We start from the raw sequence: 20,411 nt of genomic DNA, 5'->3' as shown, positions 1-20,411 counted from the left end.
GAAGTAAGTGGAGCATTACGTTGCGTCTGGGGGCAGGGCACCCTTTGGTTAAGGCAACGCCATAACCACTCACCAACAGCTGGGACTCTGCCCAGAGTTTGGGACTGGAGCCTGCAATGGGGACCGACTTGAACTGCAATTTTCGACTTTACCCCAATCAAAAGCGATCTACAGTGGGGCGAACTGTGGGGCAGGATGTTGGGATATCTTGATAGCAGACTTGGATAAAGCAGATACAATTATTCGGGGAAACATGGCAAAAATGACAGAAGAAATATTCAAGGTACACATTTCGTTTGCAAATTAAAAAGAAAAATTTATTTATTTAATGCTAATGCTTCCTTGATTTTTATTTAAACCAGAATTTTTGAATGCACAATAAACTGAAATTACTGAAATTTATGAAGCTTAAATTATACTTGACTGTGTTCATCTTTAATGTATTTAATTTTTAATTTTAGCTTTACCCTTGCCAAAAGGTTAAACCATATTTAAGTTGCACTTTCAAAGGCAAACCAATTGAGAGCTCTGAGTACTCTGTTGACCTGCCCAAAAAGCTTACAGACATTTTATCACGTATCACACAGACCATAAGCTAAGTTCTACCAATGGTAACTATCGATTTGGGCATGCCTAACCCGATTCTGTCCCACTGTCCCAGTGGCTGGTTTATTTGCTGTACATCCGTTCGTTCCACTTTCGATTCGTTTCCCCATCCAGAGCTACCACGGATTCCCTCCATTCACCCACCTGCCGATCACCTGTACCACCGCCTCTGCCCCTTTCACTCTTGGCTTTCTATGAATCGTATGGCATGGAGTCATATGTATGGGTAGTACTGTGGATGTAATAACAGTTTAGTAAACTTATTTCGCTTTTATTTGTGTTATTTCAACGCCGCAACGTAGCAGTGGCACGAATTACGTTTGATAATATCCAGGCGTCTCTCAGTGATGGAAGGCAGGGGGGTTTTTTTTTGGGTTGATGTTATACTCTACCAGAGAGTGCATGATACTAATGGTAAGCTCTAATAGGACTTGTCCCTTATGAGACATAAACAAAGCAAACTTTACAGTTTATATTTCTTTCCTCCTTTCAATGCTTTTCTCTGCTTTGAAAGGGTATTCAAACTTCGTCTGCCCTTAAAGACTGGGGGGTCTTTCTTGTTGCGTTTTGCTTATGTTTTGCTTGAAATTGAAATCAATGTAAAAAGCTCAAGGTGAGAGACCGCATCAACTCGATGTAGTCTTCGTCTCCACACACGCAACGCCCCATCATCGTTGGCTTGGTTTTCCGATAATTTTATAATTATACTTTGTTGCCTTAATGATGGCCAATGATGGCAGAGTGACAGTCAGAGAGAGAGAGAGAGAGAGGTAGGTAGTGGCCCAAGGAGTAGCGGAGGGGGCAGGAAGCTCCAAACATTTGTTTACGACTCTATTTGGACTCTCCGTCCGCCCTTCCATCCACTGTCTTCACAAATTAGCACGCTCCTATCACCATCACCATCACCATCTCCTGCTTCCACTCCCTCTCTTCCGGCAATCATTTGCATGTTAACACCCAGAGTCGGAGAGTGGGAGTGGGAGTGGGAGAGAGGGACGACTCTCTTGGGCGTTACATTGACAAATTGCTTTGGAGCGCTCTCTTTTATCGCCCGCTCTTATGCAAATGTGATTTTTATTTTGTTTTGTGCTCGTATTTTTTGGGCCTGCCTGCTGTGGGTTGGCCGGCTCTTGGATTTAGCTCAGGGCTATGGCAATTTGACATTTTCAATCAAAATTTGTTAATTATTTATTGGATTGGAGACAATGATGATGACCCAGCCATACAAATGATGTCTTTGAGGGCGAGTCGCGTTTGCCTTTGGCCGGTATTTTGTCTTCTTCTCTATGGGTGATTCAATGACCTTTCGATTTGCATTTCGAGCATAATGGATCGATACGCATAGTGGGAATTATGTTAATCATACGAATAATTGATCAAAGATCCATCAATTGATCGGATTATGTGATTTCGTTTCCAATTTGTTTTGTTACCATTTTTATTTGGATGCAGATCTTAAGCGGAGATGCTGGAGTACTAAAGCTAACGGTAAGGATATGTACACTTTGTATAGAATTATTTTTGATGTTTATTAATGGTGCACGTACTTACTGTTTAAATTTTAAAGTCAATTGATGCTAATTCGCTTCTGGAGCCGGCGACATCTTCAATGAATCACTTATATTCATCTTGAAATAAATCCGATTTATAAACCAACGCATAAATTTCCCAACTTTAAGAGCCTGTCCTCGCACTTGGCACCAGACACTGTACATATGTATGTATATATACATACATATATCTATATATGTATCCGCACACATTTCAAGGACAACTTGGCAAAAGTAAACCGCAAAAAGTATACTTATGCATACATATATGTATGTAGTATACATACTTATATTTGACAGCTGACATTTAGAAGAGCGGAGTATAAGAAGCTTGAGGGAGGTCGTCGTCGTCGTCGTCGCCGGGTGCGTGTGCGTGTGCTCGAGAGGAATGCAATAAAAGAAAATGTGCGAAAAAAAAATGACAGAAAGAGCAGCCAGCAGAGGCTCGAATTATGCATGGAGACACACACATTTGCATACAAATAAACGAACGCAAAGCACCAATGTAAGTAAGGTATATTAATTAGAGGGTTAGGCAATTTTGGCAATACTCTCCAAACAACAGAGTATACTAGAGCTATGCAAATTTGGATAAAATATTATATTTTAATAGTTTCTGGTTTCATACCCTCTGAATAACATACCTTGGAGTGCAGGAGCGCAAGGTGCTTGGCAAAGAGAGCTTAAGAACGGGACAGAGTGCACGCACATAGTAAATATTTTCACAAGCACTTCCTTCTACACAAACAAACAGACAAACAAACATACGCCTGTGCTTGTAAATATAAAACTGTAAATGCAATACCTACATAAATACATACAGACCTACATATGTATGTACATACATATAAAGAAATTGGAACTTATGGAAGCTTCCAGATATCTCAAGGCAGGTTTGACGAGTTGTGGGTTCATTTCGTTTTTTTTTATTTTTTTGTTTGCAAAAGAAATTATTTGTAAAACGAGTTTAAGTTAATATAAATAGATTACAAAAATTCATTTGGCCACTCGAGCTGTACAAAAATATATATGTATGTATGTATGTATGTCGTGCATTAAAATTTTTTAAGCACTGTAGAAAAAATTAATGCTTCTTAATTGTTTCAACTTTGTTTCCACTTTAAATCGGGAATCACTTGCAGGAGTAAAAAAAAAAAACAAGTTGTTCTCTCGTCTCTTTTAAGCTCGGTAAATGTTTCATGGTCTCACGTCCCGACTTTAGTCAACGTTAATTGCATTATTCACAGCATTTTATTTAGCTTGAGCTCTTTTTTGGTTGAAATTTTTTACTCGACCTACCTCAAGGCTTACAAAGCACTTAGCACAGTCCCCTAGAAGGCTGTAGAGCGGCGCCAGAGGCACCGACATACATTTGCAAGAGCGCGAAAGGAGCAACCGAAGGGAGAGCAAAGTTGATAGCGATACTGAGAGAATGTGATACGGTGCAGGGGAGAAGCAATACAAAGTAATTATCAACAAGAGACAAACAATGCCAGAACCAGGATTATGGTGTTTAGTTTCTATTGGCACCCCAGGAAGGGGATTATGATTGGGCCTGCATAAGTCTGGGTTAATTAAGTTGAATGACAGTCCACCTAAAAGTGATCCTTTGGCAGTTTACTTTGGCAATTATGTTGAATTCTTGCATACCAAAAAATAATTCTTTTGTTTGGGTATAATTAAACCTGATGGAATTTATTGATAACTAATACTCCATGCATCGCTCCTCGTTTACATCTTTAGAGAGAGAGGGCGTTCAATGCACTGAACGCATGGACTAGCTTTTGTTACTAGCACCAGCTAGCGTACCCGCCGAGCCTCTCTATTTATCATCCACTGCCTCTTCCACTGGCGCTTTGGCTGGTTCGAATTAAGTAGCTTTCGCTCTTAATCAATTACTCTTAAATTTAATAGTTAAGTTATTTATATCATTAATTGATATAGGTAGTTCCCTAACCGGTTGCATTCTTAAAATTATTAGCAAACAACGAAATGGTCTCAAAGTTGTCCACATAAATGCACAAAGTTTGCTTTGGAAAATTTATGAGCTTATATTACTCTTTACCAATTCAACTGTAGTTATTCTATGTGTGTCCGAGACGTGGTTTGTACCTGAGTTTTGTGACTTGTCAATTATGTGTGACGGCTATGTTGTTTTCCGTTCTGATCGTATTGGACATGCCACCACCTGTTGCTATATATATGTTAATATTAGATTAAAATGTAATGTTAAATGTAAACAACAAAGTGAATGTTCCATTGAATATCTACTTTATTGAATATCTACTCAAGCAAAGTAAATAAGAAAATTTTACTTGGATGTATATGTAGACCCAATAGGACAATTGACTATGAGCCATTAATTAATACTATCTCGGACATTTCATTGACATACACGGACATTATTCTGCCCGGCGATTTCAATAGCAATTTCTTGAAAGAGAGTCGTCTATTGGATAGCTTTGCTTCTCTGGGGTTGTAAGCCGTTAATGTAACCATGCCTACACACTTCGGTAATACCTAATATGATACACTTCTTGACATTTTTTTCATCAAAGTTTCTAATAAGACCCTACTCTATGGGTATCAGTACCAGCTTTTTCTAAACATTACCTTATTTTCCTGACATATGACTTGATTTTAGACTACAAAACTGATTCCTTTACGTATAGAGACTATTAGAATATTGACCTTAATGAACTAGAACTAGAATATAATGCATATGATCTCCCCATGTTGATTGTCAATTGAGTGCTTTAAACAACAATATTTAGTACCCTATAAACCAAAGTAACAAAAGTAAGCTAAGACTAAAACTATGGTTCAGCAGATAAATATATCAAAAATCGAATGCATCAGATTGTCTCTCTGCTTTCTTAAAATGGAAGCGCTATAAAACAGATTAATTTCGTTTAACGTACAAACGATTAAGAGCAACGGTTGCCAAGGGTATAGGATCTGCTAAGTGTGACTTCTGTAAATCTAAATTTCAGAACTGTTCCACTATTAAACAAAGGTGGACTGAAATGAACAATTTGGGAAGAGGGAAATGTAAACAGAAGACTGAGCACGATGTCAATATCGCAGAGCTTAACAGAGACTTTTCGATGATTGATTTTTAAGAATTTTGGACTAATGTTATCTAAGCCTTCAGCAGTGGACTTCACCTTAAGTATACAAGCAAGGACATCACATTGATTGGCACACACAAAGCTAAAACTATTATCACAGAGGGGGGTTGAATTCAGGTACATGTTGCTTGTGGCCTTTAATTTAACTGTCCGATATGTGTTTAATTTAAGACGTTTGGATAGATTTAAGAGTTTCATAAAATTGTGAGGACCCAAGAACCGATTTACCTTTACTGCAAACTTAACCCTGCTACATCGCAACGAACTAACAACTATTTATGTCCTGGAACTCAAACGCTTTGCTCGAAGAGGCAGTTCTTTGTCAAAGCAATCAGCTTATGGAACAGTCTTCCTCATCACCATAAATCCATTAGGAGCGCAACTCAATTTCAAAATAAAATTAAAGAACATTTAGTAAACCATTCAAAACAAGCTAAATAAATAAACTCATCATTAATAATAAACATATAAAAATAAATGTAGAAAAAACAAAAAATAAAACAAAACAAAATGTTAATGTATAAGTAACATTTAGGAAACCATTAAAATTGAGCAAAATAAATAAACTCATCATTAATAATAAACATATAATAAAATATAAATAAAAATTTAGAATGAAAAAAAAATGTAAAACAAAACAAAATGTTAATGTATAAGTATTCGATTTAATTACATAATTCTTGTCAAAATTTCAATGTATAAGTAGATACGATTTAAAATTAACATCCAAAATGAACTAGCGTAATAAAAATATGTTTATGCTTTTAGCGTTAGGATAAAGCATGAAATAAATAAAATAAATAAAAGATTGTTGACTTAAATTCACCTTTAATGCGGAAGAGCCTGCTGCCTGATGGGTGTGTGGCTGTCATGGCAGCATTGACCCTGCAGGGGGCTCAAAAACACAGCCACAGACACGGCGACATGTGTAATTGTGGCAGCAATTTAAGCTGCATCATGCAACATCGCCAAACCGGAAGCAAGTACACCACAAAACACACACACACACACACAGGAGGCACAAACGACTAACAAGGGGCTGGATGGGCTGGGCTGGGCTGGGCTGGGCTGGGCTGGGCTGGATTGCAACTTCAGGATGGTTCTTCTGCCGGTGGCTGATGCCTTTATTAAGCCAGCAAATAAAATCCGAAAGCGTCAAGGATACGCCCGTCTGTCTCATGCATAGTCAGGAGCAGCAGAAGCAGAAACAGCAGCAGCAGCAGCAGCACCATGGAAGTACATACATATAGAAGTAGGAGAAAAAGCAGCAGCAGCAGCAGCAGCAGCAGCAGTCGCATCCTTCACATGTTTTGTATACGATCTGAGGCAGTTGCAATTTATGCACACAACTTGTCAACGATGGAACAGAATGGTGGCTGGAGGGAGTGGCTTACAAGTGCTGCATTGGTTAGCCCGTTGGGTATGGGAAGGTAGGGGAAGAGAAGAGAAAGGCGACAGGAGATGTTGAGGCAGGAGGTAAGAGGTAAGGTTGATAGAAGCAAGCAATTTACACCGCACAATGCGTTGACACACGTCGTCCGCAAATGTGCGGCCAGAAGACAATAGGGACAGGCATCCGGGCATCCAGGCATCCAGTCATCCAGAGAGCGACCCATGGAGCTGCCAAGTCACACCAGATCCGGGTCTAAGATGTAGCTTCGTGCCTCATTAAGCCCGAAAAGTGTCAAATGGGGTGGACAAGCGAAGGAGCTTTAATTTCGTGCTGAAATTTACGACTGTGTGCCAAGGCTTCAGAGGCTTCACTTCCACTTATCCTTGACGCTGTACTCCCCACCCACCTTCATAATTCACACAAGTGTTGACAATGAAAATGAAATTCCCATTAAAATGCAATATGTTGCAGCAACAGAGAGACAGGACGGACAGAACAGGCCAGGACAGTGCAGTACAGAGGACACCGAAACTCCAGCCAGCAAAACGGAGACAACTTGGCCAAGTCCAATATTTATATGGCCAAGAGCATTTTCGCATGTGCAAATTTACACAAACTTTATGATTCGATTTTCTGTGCTTTAGTGTTTTCTTTAGTAATTCAGTTTGGTTGCAAAATGTAATTGAATTGAGGAAAATAAACGCAGATGTTATTAAATTAAAGGCGATAAGCGTTGGTCGATTTTGTGTAATGCTTTCAATGCACTTACACTTAAGTACTCAGTTTCCATATGTACATCCCAAAAGTATGCACTGAAAAGCGTGTTGCTCTGGCAATGACAGTACAGTTCCAAAGGCCAGGTGTTCAAACAGCCAATAGGCCAGGTGCGCTACAGCTTGTTTTCTTCATTCTGGTTTCAATTATGATCCAATCTAGAAATGATTATACTATTTAAATACGAGCGAAATTCAGCAAACATTTGGGGGTGCTCAGACTTTTAGGGGGGGGGGATAAACGTAATCTTCGCTATCTTCAGCCTTATAGTACTTTTCTGATAAAAAGCGCTCTAGACAAACTCAAACAAATGCTACTGATAATGTACAATTTGTTTAATCCTCAATCATGGACTTTCCCATAGTTTCTGGCAGGAAGAATAGTAAATAAATAAATGTGAATAAACCCCAGGCACCGGAGAACCACATGGTAACCGATATGCCCCAGTGGAACATCATCAGAGGAAACAGCTTCAAGGTGGCAAAGATTAGCAGACTCATCCACACCACCGATATGGAGGTGGCCAGCGAGCGTATCTGAATAGAGAGATTAGGGAAAGAATCCGTTTTCATTAGAGGGTTCAGTTTCCTCAGGGGAGGAGAGTATTACGCACCTTGGATGGAAACAGCTCCACCAGCTGGAGAAAGAAGAGAGCGATTAGGCCAATGTTTGCCAAATAGATGATGATAATCATCAACACCAATGGCAGCCAACTGAACTCCCGGAGATCGTAGTGCTCCGCGCAGTAGGTGAAGCATCCGAAGGCAATGCAACCCAGGCCCACGCCCAGATTAGAGATCAGCATGAGCAGACGTCGTCCCACAATGTCCACGATCAGGGTCGATGTGTAGACGCCAAATATTTGCACTATGCCAATAATGATGGTCGAAGTGTTGGCATCCAGGGCCAAGCCGGATGAGGCAAATGTATCGGACATGTAGTTGATGAAGCTGTACACGTTGCAGCACTCGAGTCCCAGGCAGAGCACTGCAGCTGCCCCAAAGGCCTTCAGGGCGGGCCTGTTAACTGCAAGAAATCCAAACGAGCTATAGCCACTATAGCAATGTCCCCACTGTTTGTTTTAGCGCTTACCAAAGTCCTTGTAACTCAGGGGTTCCGAGTTCTGGCACTGCTGGGCCAGCACGGCAGTTTGAAGCTCTTCAAAATCTCCCTTGGATCTCAGTTTGGATGTGGGGTCGGTTGAATTTTTATAATAGCCAAACGATTTCTCGGCTGCACTCAGCTGGCTGCGCTTGAGCAGATATGGCGCCGTTTCGGGTAGCATTAGATTGGCCAAGAAGTAAGCAATCGGCAGGCTAATGCCCAGTATGGGCACCACATGATACGGTAGATATGTGCTCAATATAAAGCCGGCCAGCACACCAAAGTTATAGGACAGCATCACCATCGAGCACAGAGCACCTCGAATGCTAAGAGAGAGAGAGTTGCATATAAAGATAAACCATCTGCAGTATGTATTATCTGTGCACTCACCGGGTATCCGCCAGTTCACTGATGTATATGGGGAACACCACAAATGCCGCACCTCCAGTAAATCCGCACAGAAAGCGTGCTGCATAGAGATAGCCAACGTTCGAGGCGAAGTAGATGAGGATCCACAGGCACTGCAGCAGAGGAATCTCAGTTTATGAAGCCAAACAAACGAAAATCCCACTTACCGCATAGGGCACAGCCAAGAGGTATATGCAAAACTTTCGGCCCGCACGTTCCAGCAGCAGAGCTATCGTCAGATTGGCGCACAGGCTGCCCAGACCGATCATGGAACCCAGCCAGGACACCTCATCGATGTTCACCTTGAAGTCCAGCGGTGAGTCTGTCGATTGGATTTTACCCAGGGTGGGTGATAGCCAGCCCACACCCAAGCCATGGCCGAATGTTATGATGTTCACTGTGTTCATAGAGCAACCATTAGAATCAATTGAACCATCTCCATTTCCATTTCCATTCACATTCCCATTCCCACTCGATTCTTCGATGACTCACCGATCACTGTGGCCAACAGCTGGTAGCGTGTCCTTGGCTGCAGCAGGGAATTCTGAAGGAACTTTGTCATTGTGGTTTTATTTTGCAGCTGAAGTGTCTTTCGCGTGGCAGCAACTCAAGGCGAGTGCCAGGCCGTGTATTTAAGCATTCGATAAAAAGGCCACAGCTGCGGCTCGTCGGCGCGACACCAGGCCACAAATTACACCCTAAAGATAAATCGGGGGGGCACATAGTATAAACTAGCTTTGCTCTCAAGCAATCAGATAAGGAAGGGCAGACATTTCACAAGATCAACACTAAATTGCGCGTTTCGGTGTGTGGCAACCCAGCAGCAAAAAAAAGGAGGCCTGGCCGTCTGGACTTGTGTTTGCAATAAGCTAATCTTTATGCTGTGTTGGTCGAGATCAAACGGATTCTTGAATGTTATACGTAATTAGACTAGAAACGGATCATCCTAGCGCATTTGTTCTGTTTGGTGACTTGGCTTTGATGTGAATTTTATAGCCAAAAACTCTCGGTTTGGTCTATTGACTGGAAATAGTTAGACTTGTAAAGATAAATTCTTTAATTTTGAAATTTAATTAGGTTAGAGTGGATTAATTCATGGAATATATATGAGCAGATAAATGCGAGTATTTGGCAGAGGAGGTGCACTCGCACATTTTCACTTGCTATTAATATTCATAAATTACCAACACATTTGTGCCGCCCCCAAGTCCTGCAATCAATTTACTTATTGCATTTGCAATGTAATTATTTCCCATTAAATCGATTTAAATCTAGACATGGAATTACAGCCACCTAAATCAACAGCTAAGGGCGAATCTTTCGCCCACTTTCCCTCCCCGGGGACATATTGTGTGCGGCAGCCTAATCTGGTTTCTGTTTCTTTGATCATTTTATAATTAAGGTTGCACAGATTATAGCAGGACTCTTGCGGGGAGGCTTCTCTTTATCTACTTTAAGTGTTTCTTAGCATATTTTATATGCCAAAAGCCTTTGCTCTTGCCATCAATACATCCAGCTAAATATACATATATTTATATTTGGCTAACATTTCCTTCCTGCAAGTGCAGTAAAAGTTTTGTGAAATTGCCTTTCGGTATTGCGTTTTTCGCATAAAATAACACATTTTCCAGCTCGTTGGGCCCAGCGCCCTGCACAGCGCCAGCCCCAGCCCCAGCCAAATGCTCAGGGAGTATGCATAAAATGTTTGCTCAGTGAAACTGAAATTTTATGATTGTTCTTTAGAAGTCTATACATATATGTATGCATGTACGTGCGAGTATGTATCAATATCAGAGACAGAAACAAACGCAATTTTATTGGAGTTGTTTTCCTTTTTCTTTTTCTTTTTGTTTTTTTTTTAAAACTGTCATAACGCATCAAAGGATTCTTACAGCCAGAATTAAGTTAAGAAAAGTGCCACAGATCAATATCTAACAATTTTCGGTAGGGTTTTCATGCAAAAAGAAATCATAACGAAGTATGTACATTTTTTTTGTTAGCCAGCACTGCAACTATTTTTTTGGCTTGCTTTAGCTCTACATATTTGTTGGCTAAATAAATTGAATTATTCCACACACACACCTCCCAGTATTCTCCCCTATACCATACCCATACCTATTTATGCGTGCGAGTTTATGTGGAGTACGAGTATATTGTTTTTCGTTGCTGTTGCTTGGCTTTTGCTGCTCTTTTAGCTTGCTGTTGCTCCTGTTTGATGTTTGCCAAACTAATTTAGCAGAAGCAACACAGCAGCGAAATCGAGCATGGGGCGGGAGAGAGAGAGAGAGCAAGGGAATGAAATGGGGCAACAGCGAAACTTTTCCTTCGTTTGGTTCAGTGTTTTTGGGGGGAAAAGTGTTTGCATATCAAGTATACGCAGCGTTGATTGGATTTGTAAACTGACCAACAACTCGCACTCCCTCTCCGCCTGTCAGAGGCACCAGCATAATAATCATCATCCTCCTCATCCTCGTATCCCTCGACACACCCCTGCTGAACATGTCGGAAAGGGTTTCGTGTGGCCTTATCCTTGGCACGTCCTGCAGGCATCGACGATGTCGTCATGGCTGCGGCTGGGCCTGTCATGTTCACCTCAGACAGCGAAATCTGACAAGATATGGCAGCTGTTCTTCGTGCCAGTCTCTGGCACATATAGATATTGCATTTTCTGGCTCTGATGCCAGATTGCAGATGGCGCGGGAGTGAGGGGGCATGGGAGCGAGCACAGAGAGAGAGAGAGTATGGGTTAACACCTCCACACAGCCATAATCGTTCACATTCAAGTCGTAAAAAGACACGAGCTGAACCATATTATGGCCACTTTATTTTGCCAAACGCAAAGCCAAGGACACCCACGGGTATGGCCAGCATTAGCCATCTATCCCCTCCTTTCCCGCCCCCAGCTGTTTCAGTGTGCATGATTTGACAATCGTGGCGGTAGCATTTATTGTCACACAATATGTGGCCAAAAGCAGTGAGTGCAATATGTTGCCCCACTGCCATCCACAGGTACTTCATTGTCCATGACAAAGCAGGACTCTTCTTTAACATTTAACGTTATAGCTGCAACATTTGTTGAGTTTAAAATTGTAGCTGATTTAATTTCTTAACATCCAAAGCAAAAAAATACATAAATTTATTTGTTACTAATTGTTTACAGTGTAGTATTTTACTTATATTTTGTATATATACATATGTATTTAAATATTTATTCTATTTTCAATTTATTTATTTATTGTTTTTTATTTTGTACTTTTTCTATTATATTTTTTTTTTTATATTTATTTTTGTAAATTCTGCAAATTAAGCCATCTCTGGAAATATTCAGTATAATGCATAGAAAATCAAAGTTATTAACATATTATGCTGAAGAGGTGCTCTTTGCCAGGTTCCCCAGTTGCTTCTGGCTGTTTGCAGCAACATAATAGCGTGTAATAAAGTTCTGTGGCTTCTGTTGCTGGCAACCTTTCCTCAAACTTCACCCGCCTCCGCATCCATATGGCGTAGGTGCCAACATACATTTTTGCGAGCACTTGTTTATTTATTTATTCCTAGTGCTACAAGCAAGGGGCTTATAATTATATAATTTCAGAACGAGAAAGCCATCCACAGGGACACACCAAACAGGGATATCATGTCCCTACCTTTTGTTGAGTATACTCTGCGGAAGATGTTGTGGGGCATTTGATTTGGGGAAATTGTTAGTGTAGAAACAGTGATGGTGGGGGGTGGCAGCGGGTGGGAGTGAGTGCGTGAAAGAAGAGCGAAAGAATGAAGAACAAGCAAAGAGGAGAATTGCTGAAGCTTCTATACTCTGCCTGGACACTGCCTCCCTCTGTCCTCACTATACACTACTCATTCCCCCCCTCGCGTACATTGTCTTCGAGCTAATGAATTTATGTTGTTGCTGTATGCTGTATGTACAGTTGCATAAAGAAGAAGGAAGAGTAGCAGAAGCAAAAGGAAGAGAACTTTAACCGAGGGAGAGGTTGAGGTAGAGAGAGAGAGAGACAGAGTTGATTGCCATGTGCTCCTATTAGTAGTTTATAGAAAAGTTCTTAAACAAAATGTACTCGAGTAATAGTAATAAAGGGTTTGTCGAGTGGCTAAAGTTCGAACAGGGACCAGGGAACAGGGGGCACAGCAGCACCTTTGGTCAAAGTAAATCGAGAATGTTTTTATTAGCAGCAGAAGCAACAGAAAATCCATCAAAGTTTTCAACGCAGCCAAAAGAGACGGGAAAGACAGATATATGTAGAGAGCGAGGGTGGGGAGGGGAGAGTCACTGAAGAAGACACCCAGAGAAGTGAAAGTCGCAGCTGCCTCCCGGAACGAATGCCTCCTAAAAACTCGCAAAAAAAGCACAAAATTATGTATGAGGCGTGTGCATGATTGATTAACTTTGAACGAGGGGGCGGAGCGGGGCGTGGCGAGGCGTAATCCGTGATTTAATAGGAAAAAAACGTATATATAAAAAATAAGTAAAGAAATCCTAAAATAATCCAAAGAGCTGCAGGGCGGGACAGGCTTGCACTTGCAGGCCATGGGACGTGGCTCGCTGGCAGACACTTAATTAGAGGCACACCGGAAACGGAAACGAACTGCATGACCATCAAGCGGTGGTCCAGCGCCACAGCCAGAGCACGTCTACATTTTGCACATGGGTCTGGGTCTTGCCTGGAAAGCCCCACAGGTACTACTAGTAGGTATATGATATTTGTTGTGTGTGTGCGGTGAAGAGTAATGGCTGGGATTCGCTAACATTTTGCTCTTAATTAAATGCAATAAATGCGTGCAAATATTTGCACAATTATTAATTAAAATATGGAAAACATACAAATCCACACATAAAGCATTTCAAATTCACACTCTCTGTTCGCCTTTTTGTATTTGGAAATTTAATTTTAACTCAGACAATGGAAAAGTGTCAGGAGAATTGCCTTGGAATACTTGTGGCTAAGCTGCTCGGTTCTCTAGTTGAAGTGCTTTATCATCTGACTGACTCCACTCCTGCTCCCTCACTCACTGTACACTGTACAAAAAGGTTGAAGTAAATTTAATTTCATTGGTAATTTCATAATATTTCAGATTTCTAGTATTATTGCCTTTTCGCTGATTTGATTTGCATGTAAGGAGCCTCTGCAGCTGCTGCCTGACATATTTCACTTTGTTTTTTTTTTGGGGTCGGGAGTTTTATCTGCGAAGGCGCATCATAATTGCGGCCACGCCGCAGGAAGCACACCGGAAGTAAAAGAAGAAGGGCAGCAGAATGAGGTATGAGGAATGGGGGGCAGCCAGGGCAGCCAGCAATTCCTGTGCATAATTGAAATTCCAGCCTAAACGCGTTTTGTAGCACGGAAATTGCGCGCACAGAGCAGCGCCCCACCCGCACTCCGCCCCCAAAGCATCCAAAAGGGCGCCGGACGACGGCCAAAAAAGGATGCGGATGCGACAGTTTCCAAAACGAAACAGCAACAACAAAAACAACGACAAGGACAACAACAGAAAAGAAAACACCAAACAAATAACAGTATATTTGCATTTGCATTTATTTTAATAATAATTATTTCGTATTTATTACGACCAGTCTGCTGCCGACTGTGGTCACTGTGGAATGTTGCATGCCACCCACCCTTTTACCTGATGTTTACATTCAAATGAGTTTTTGGCCAATAATTAATAACCGAATAAATAAAATTCCCAGCGGTGACATTCGCAAATCGTTGCCACCCCAAAAATGTAATTAATTTCCAACCAAATAACAATTATTATGAGGCAACACATCAGGTTGCACGTTGCAGGTTGCATGCTGTGTGTTTGCCACAATTATTATTAGTTGGTAATTAAGATTCGTGAACATATTACGCCCCTACGCTCGGGGGGATACGCACTCTGGGCGGAATATACCCCTAATTTGTCCTTCAACCTGAAATGCATTTGATAAATGCATTTCAAAATTCAAATTCAAATTGCGCGCGCACAGCTGTTGGCGTTAGTGCTGCCACCTGGTGCGTGGACACAATGGAGCGCGCGCCACACTGCGCATACTCAGGCTTTCCCACAAAAGAGTCAAAGAGTTTTTTGTTGGTCATTTCCAGTGAAGTTGGCTGGCCAAGAGAAGTCCGTCAGTACCAGCCGAGCTATCAAAACGCATCCACATACGCGCGGGCAGCGCATCAACTGCATTTATTGTGCATTGTTATCAGTACTGCAGCGCGTACACAAAAGCTGCTGAGAACTATCGGACTTACACTGACAAGCGCTTTCATCGCTTAATAATTGCAATTGAAGTAAATTAACAACTAAAAAATGTAAAGACAACAAACAAAATGTTAAATTTCAAAAATTAACGCGCGTTCGTTCCACAACATCAACAGCCTGGCAACTCTGCATTCCACTCCCTCTCTCGCTCACTCACATGAAATATAAAATGCACTAAATTGTACCAAACGGGTGCGAAGCAACGATAACACGCGAATGTTGGATTAAAATGTTTTGTGTGTTAATGTTTATAAAACAAATAAAAACCCGGCAATAATGCAAAAAAATGCAATAAAAATGTCCGCGTGTGTTCATGTGTGTGTGTAAATGTCGCGGATATGTTGTCGCTGGGAGACCGCGCGAAGTGCCGTCGCCGTCGTCGCACCCTCGTTCCCCCCGTCGTCGTGGTCGTCCATGCTACTCCCAGTCACAGCCACAGCCACAGTCCCCCCAGCCCCTGCCCACTGCTGCTGCCCGCCGGCGTCGACACCCCCACCGCTGCCCTGCTGCTAAACACCGCGGCTTCTGGCCCGCGCCAGGAAATGAATAATCATAAAAAGATTATTATAATATAACCTTTGAATTGGAAACAACAGCAGCAGCAACCAACAAATAGTACGGGAAGATGTTCAAGATCTGTTTGTAGGTAGGCAGGCAAGTGTTATCAGCAGGGGCGGGAGCCAGCCACAAACAAAAAAAACAGCCCCACAAACAACAAAGCGGTAAAAATGCGTGTGACTTAAGAGCGAGAGTGTTGTTATTGTTGTTGTTGCTGAACTTGAACCAAACAAGACACCTCCCCCCCCTCCCCCACGCACCAACTCGCTCTCTCTCTCTGTCTCCCTCTCTCACTCTCCCACGCGCTGTGCACACAACCGGGAACACAACCGTTAAATCGCAGACCATTCCCCTTGCAAAAAATAAATACATAATAAAAACGAGAGACTAGCGGCCATCATCCAAATATAAAAGAGAATGCAGGCCAAAAAGCGTTACATTCTCGTCTTTGTGTGCTGCGCCTTCCTGGCCTACGCCTACTTCGGTGGCTATCGGCTGAAAGTGTCGCCGCTGCGTCCACGCCGCGCCCAGCACGAATCGGCCAAAGATGGGGGCGTGCAACCGCCGTACGAGCAGCTGCCCAGCTTCCTGGACCATGCGGATCCATTGGGGCCACTGGCCGGTCATGGCAATGGATCTGCGGCCGCACTGGCAGCACTGGGGCGCAACGATTCGAGACGCAGTCGAGGATCGGATTGTCGGATGGAGACGTGCTTCGACTTTACCCGCTGCTACGAACAGTTCCTGGTGTACGTATACCCGCCGGAGCCGTTGAATTCGCTGGGCACTGCACCGCCCACATCGGCCAACTACCAGAAGATACTCACTGCCATACAGGAGTCGCGCTATCACACCAGCGATCCGACGGCCGCCTGCCTCTTTGTGCTGGGCATGGACACGCTGGATAGGGACTCCCTCTCCGAGGACTATGTGCGCAATGTGCCGTCGCGCTTGGCCCGCCTGCCGCACTGGAACAACGGCAGGAATCACATCATCTTCAATCTGTATTCGGGCACCTGGCCGGACTATGCGGAAAACTCGCTGGGCTTCGATGCGGGCCATGCCATTCTGGCCAAGGCCAGCATGAGTGTGCTCCAGGTGCGACATGGCTTCGATGTCAGCATTCCGCTATTCCACAAGCAATTCCCACTGCGGGCCGGCGCCACAGGCTCTGTGCAGTCCAACAATTTTCCGGCCAACAAGAAGTACCTGTTGGCCTTTAAGGGCAAGCGGTGAGTGAGCAAATGCAACCAACTGCATCTACATATGTATAAGGATTCTTAACCATTTATTTGTTTTGCCAACTGCCTGCTGCCTGCTGTCAAACTGTTCGATTTCACTGCAATTAAAAATCGTACCCCATTGGTGCAGGGGCAGCATGCAGCCTTGGTCTTTAATCTCTCTTCTGTCTCTGCCACCCATCCAGCAGCAACCATTCTTCGGCTCAGTGGTTGGAGGGGGGGGGAGTGGTAGGAATTGCGTCTGGTGTAGTCAGGCGGCAAATTGCAGGTTGCATCCATCTATCGTTGCCAATTCCTCTACAGAAAAATGGAAAACAGAAAACTGAAAATGCGAAAACTCAATCGCAATCCGAAAAGGATGACTATTTCTGTTCGTTTGTGCCTATCCAGTCTATTGGGGGCTTGAATTGAATGGTAGTGGGGGTGGGGGTGGGGGTGGGTGTGGCTGTGCTGTGCTGGGTCACCATTCAAATTGAAAAATTGTCTAGCAACGCGTCATTCATCATCATGTCCTTCTATATTTCTGGGCTTCTGTGTTTGAGTGTGCCTTCGTCTGCACCTCAACCTTCGCCTGGTCGTAGTCGCAGTCCTGGCTTTTTGTTACTCTTTTGTTTGTCTTCGCTTTATTGTTGTTTACTCCATTGTGCCACACCGCACGGCAGCACAAGCAAGGACTGTAACCATGTGCCTACCCTCGCCGCCCCCCCCACCTACACTCAACAAAAGGAAGAGGGACAGGCGGCACACACTGGTTCTTCTTTTGGCAGGTAACTCGATTCCATAACAGTCTCCCCCAACCAAAAGAGCGGGCTGGGGGGAGGGGCATTGCTGCTGCTGTTGCTGCTGCTGCTGCTGGCAGGGAGGAGCCGCTGTCTGGAATGACCTTTTTGTGTCGTGTGTCATGTGTGGGAAGTGCGGGACGGTACATGGAATCACCTGATGGCCACGTGGTGACGGTGACGGTGACGGTGCTGGTGCTGGTGCTGGGACAGGTGACATGAGCTCATTTTGCTCTAATTTAAAATTGATTTTTGGCCCACGCTTCGATAGTGGAGTGTGTGTGTTTGGGGGCGTAATAGACACTCCTTATACATATTCATGAAAATGCCTTCATTACGTTGAGTGCTCTGCAATTAACACACAAGCAATTAATATTTTATATATATCGCATATCGTACATACATACATATATGAGAAAACACTTTCAAAAGTGAAGAAATGGCTCTCCTCGCTTCTCCGGCAGTTGATTGCATTTTAATAGTGCGGGAATGGCAGCGGGCAAGCGGGGCTAGAACCAGAGCTAGAATCAAACCAAAAACATGGCAGAGGCAGTGGCGGCTTTCGCCATCTGTGCTTGGAGTATTACGTTTGGGGGATACGATACGCCAAAGTATTGTTCAAGTTGTTAATAGCCCACACACACTCGAGGGGGGGATACACGCACTCCAATGAAAGCGAGAGGAAACAACGGGCAGCCGACATCCCACCCAAAAAGGAAACCCTTTGTGGCATGAAAAAGTTGATGCTTTACCCAATTAAACGCGCACCTCAGACAGAGACGAGTGCAGCAGACAGTGTGCGGAAAGGCCAATGAGAAGTGGGTTTTTTTTTTTGGGGTCAGAGTTAACCTGTGGCTGGACTTTTCTCGGCTTTCAGCTTTCTGCCTTTGGCTTTGGCTTTGGCTTATTCGCACTTCTGTGCAGGAGTGGGAACACTCAAAGGCTCAAAATGGTTTCCAGTTCCACTCGGGGGCCATTGCGTATGTCGTTGATATGCTGTTAAAAGTTTCCCATAAGCGACGGATACCTTTGAATCGAATGAAACTTCACTGTAACACACACTCAGTACCTGCATACATATATGTACATATGCTAAAAGCTAATGCCTGCCAATGCGTATTTCTATGGCACTTTTGAAGAGAGCAAATGGGAATTTAGCGGCAATTCCTGTGGCAGCCAGGAATCCTAGCACTTGCATGTGCAACAATGCCAGCACAGGTATTGTGTGCCCTTTTGTGCGCCCTCAACAAAGCGGAGAAATAAAATAAAATAAGTGAAACCAGGTCTGTACAGGTGCCAACATCTTTATATTCTCACAAACTGGCTGAAGCTGTGGCTGTGACTCTATGGCACTCTCTTGGCTTTTATTAACTTTCCATCTCGCTTGTTCATGGAGGAGAGGAGGGATGTGGCTTGGCTCCCAGAGAAGGTTTGAAACTATAAAGAAATTGAATTATTCTACGAATTTTCCCCTCAGGTGTATTCGGATTGGCATCTGCATACGTGTACTTTTTATAGTTTTCTACTTGGAACACAGCTTCGATAGTTCTGGATCTATTTGCCTTAATTAAGGCAATGTCTCTTCTCCTGTACCTTTTATTCATATTTTTTGGTTCCAATTAGCAGTGCAAAAAAGATTGCTATAAGCCAGTAAAATCTCATTCAACATTCATTTTGATGTCCATCATGTACCAAGAGCGAATATCAGTAGCTGTAGCTGTAGCTGTATCTGTATCTATTCACTCGTTCCACTGCCATCGAACAGGACTTAGTGGCATTTGGAATGAAATGCACACATGTTCATGTCCACCGAAAGCCCTGAAGTATTTCCACTGTTCGATGAGAGTTTCTCCCTTTCTCTCAATTTTTGTTTAGCTGTATTTTTCGTTTGGTTTGAATTTGCTTTGAGTTTCATTTGGATTTTTGTTAGCTGGCAATTTGGCATCGTGCGTTGCGTATCGGTGCAAATGCCAAATTGCAATTGCATTTTAGACCAAAACTCACATTTTTCTCCCTCGCTTTCACCATCCATTCCCGCCAACACCAACACCTATCCTCCCACCTAGTCGCCACTCCAATAAATTCTGCTCCAAACAGTTTGTTGCGGTTCGCTTTCGTTGCGTTGCGTTGCGTTGCATTTCGATTCGATTCTCTTTGCTTTGGTGGATGAGTGAATGGGGAAAAGAATTAGCTTTCAGCTGTGTGCTGTGTGTGTGTGTGTGTGTGTGTGTGTGTGTGCATTGGCATTGGTTCATTGGTTTTTCCAGCTTTGCACTTAATTAATTTCTGCACAAAATCACACTCCGAGTGCACAGAATTTATTTCGCGGTCTTGGGGGAATTCTTATATGTTTTATTGTAAAATGCAATCAAAAGCAAAAGGAATGTAAGATTGCAATGGGCAAATGGGAACTGAAAATGATTTATTTTAGTTTATTTATTTATCATGAATTTTTCTATTTATGTTCGTCATTTTTCTTTCCATCAATTTATTATATTTGCTATGCCAAAAGTTGCATTCCTTTTCGGTATTTACAGTGGATTCTCAGCCGGTATTTAATTTTAAACTCAAGTGAACTGCAATGGCTTCAATTTTATTAGTTTCCT

At 42.8% G+C, this 20,411-nt stretch overlaps 2 protein-coding genes across 2 annotated transcripts in view; one reads left to right on the top strand and one right to left on the bottom strand.

Annotated features, from left to right (window-relative positions):
* Nucleotides 1-7,764: 7,764 nt before the first annotated feature.
* LOC111078743 (facilitated trehalose transporter Tret1-like) lies at nucleotides 7,765-9,575 on the bottom strand. The gene is made up of 6 exons (XM_022373589.2): nucleotides 9,459-9,575; nucleotides 9,134-9,363; nucleotides 8,949-9,079; nucleotides 8,547-8,884; nucleotides 8,068-8,480; nucleotides 7,765-7,990 (listed from the first exon to the last, which is right to left on the bottom strand). The coding sequence occupies exons 1-6, from the start codon at nucleotides 9,526-9,528 to the stop codon at nucleotides 7,790-7,792; spliced, it is 1,383 nt and encodes a 460-aa protein (XP_022229281.1). The 5' UTR covers nucleotides 9,529-9,575; the 3' UTR covers nucleotides 7,765-7,789.
* Nucleotides 9,576-15,279: 5,704 nt separating this feature from the next.
* LOC111080958 (exostosin-1) overlaps nucleotides 15,280-20,411 on the top strand; it is a 68,287-nt gene continuing 63,155 nt past the window's right edge. The window contains exon 1 of the mRNA XM_041594241.1: nucleotides 15,280-17,017. Within this exon, the coding sequence (XP_041450175.1) occupies nucleotides 16,203-17,017 (815 nt within the window). The 5' untranslated portion in view covers nucleotides 15,280-16,202. The remainder of the gene's footprint in view (nucleotides 17,018-20,411) is intronic.

Source organism: Drosophila obscura, unplaced genomic scaffold (genome assembly GCF_018151105.1).
Source record: "Drosophila obscura isolate BZ-5 IFL unplaced genomic scaffold, ASM1815110v1 contig_25, whole genome shotgun sequence".
In the NCBI taxonomy this organism is placed as follows: domain Eukaryota; kingdom Metazoa; phylum Arthropoda; class Insecta; order Diptera; family Drosophilidae; genus Drosophila; species Drosophila obscura.
The sequence above is the reverse complement of the archived record's forward strand: the minus strand, read 5'-3'. Positions and strand labels throughout refer to the sequence as shown.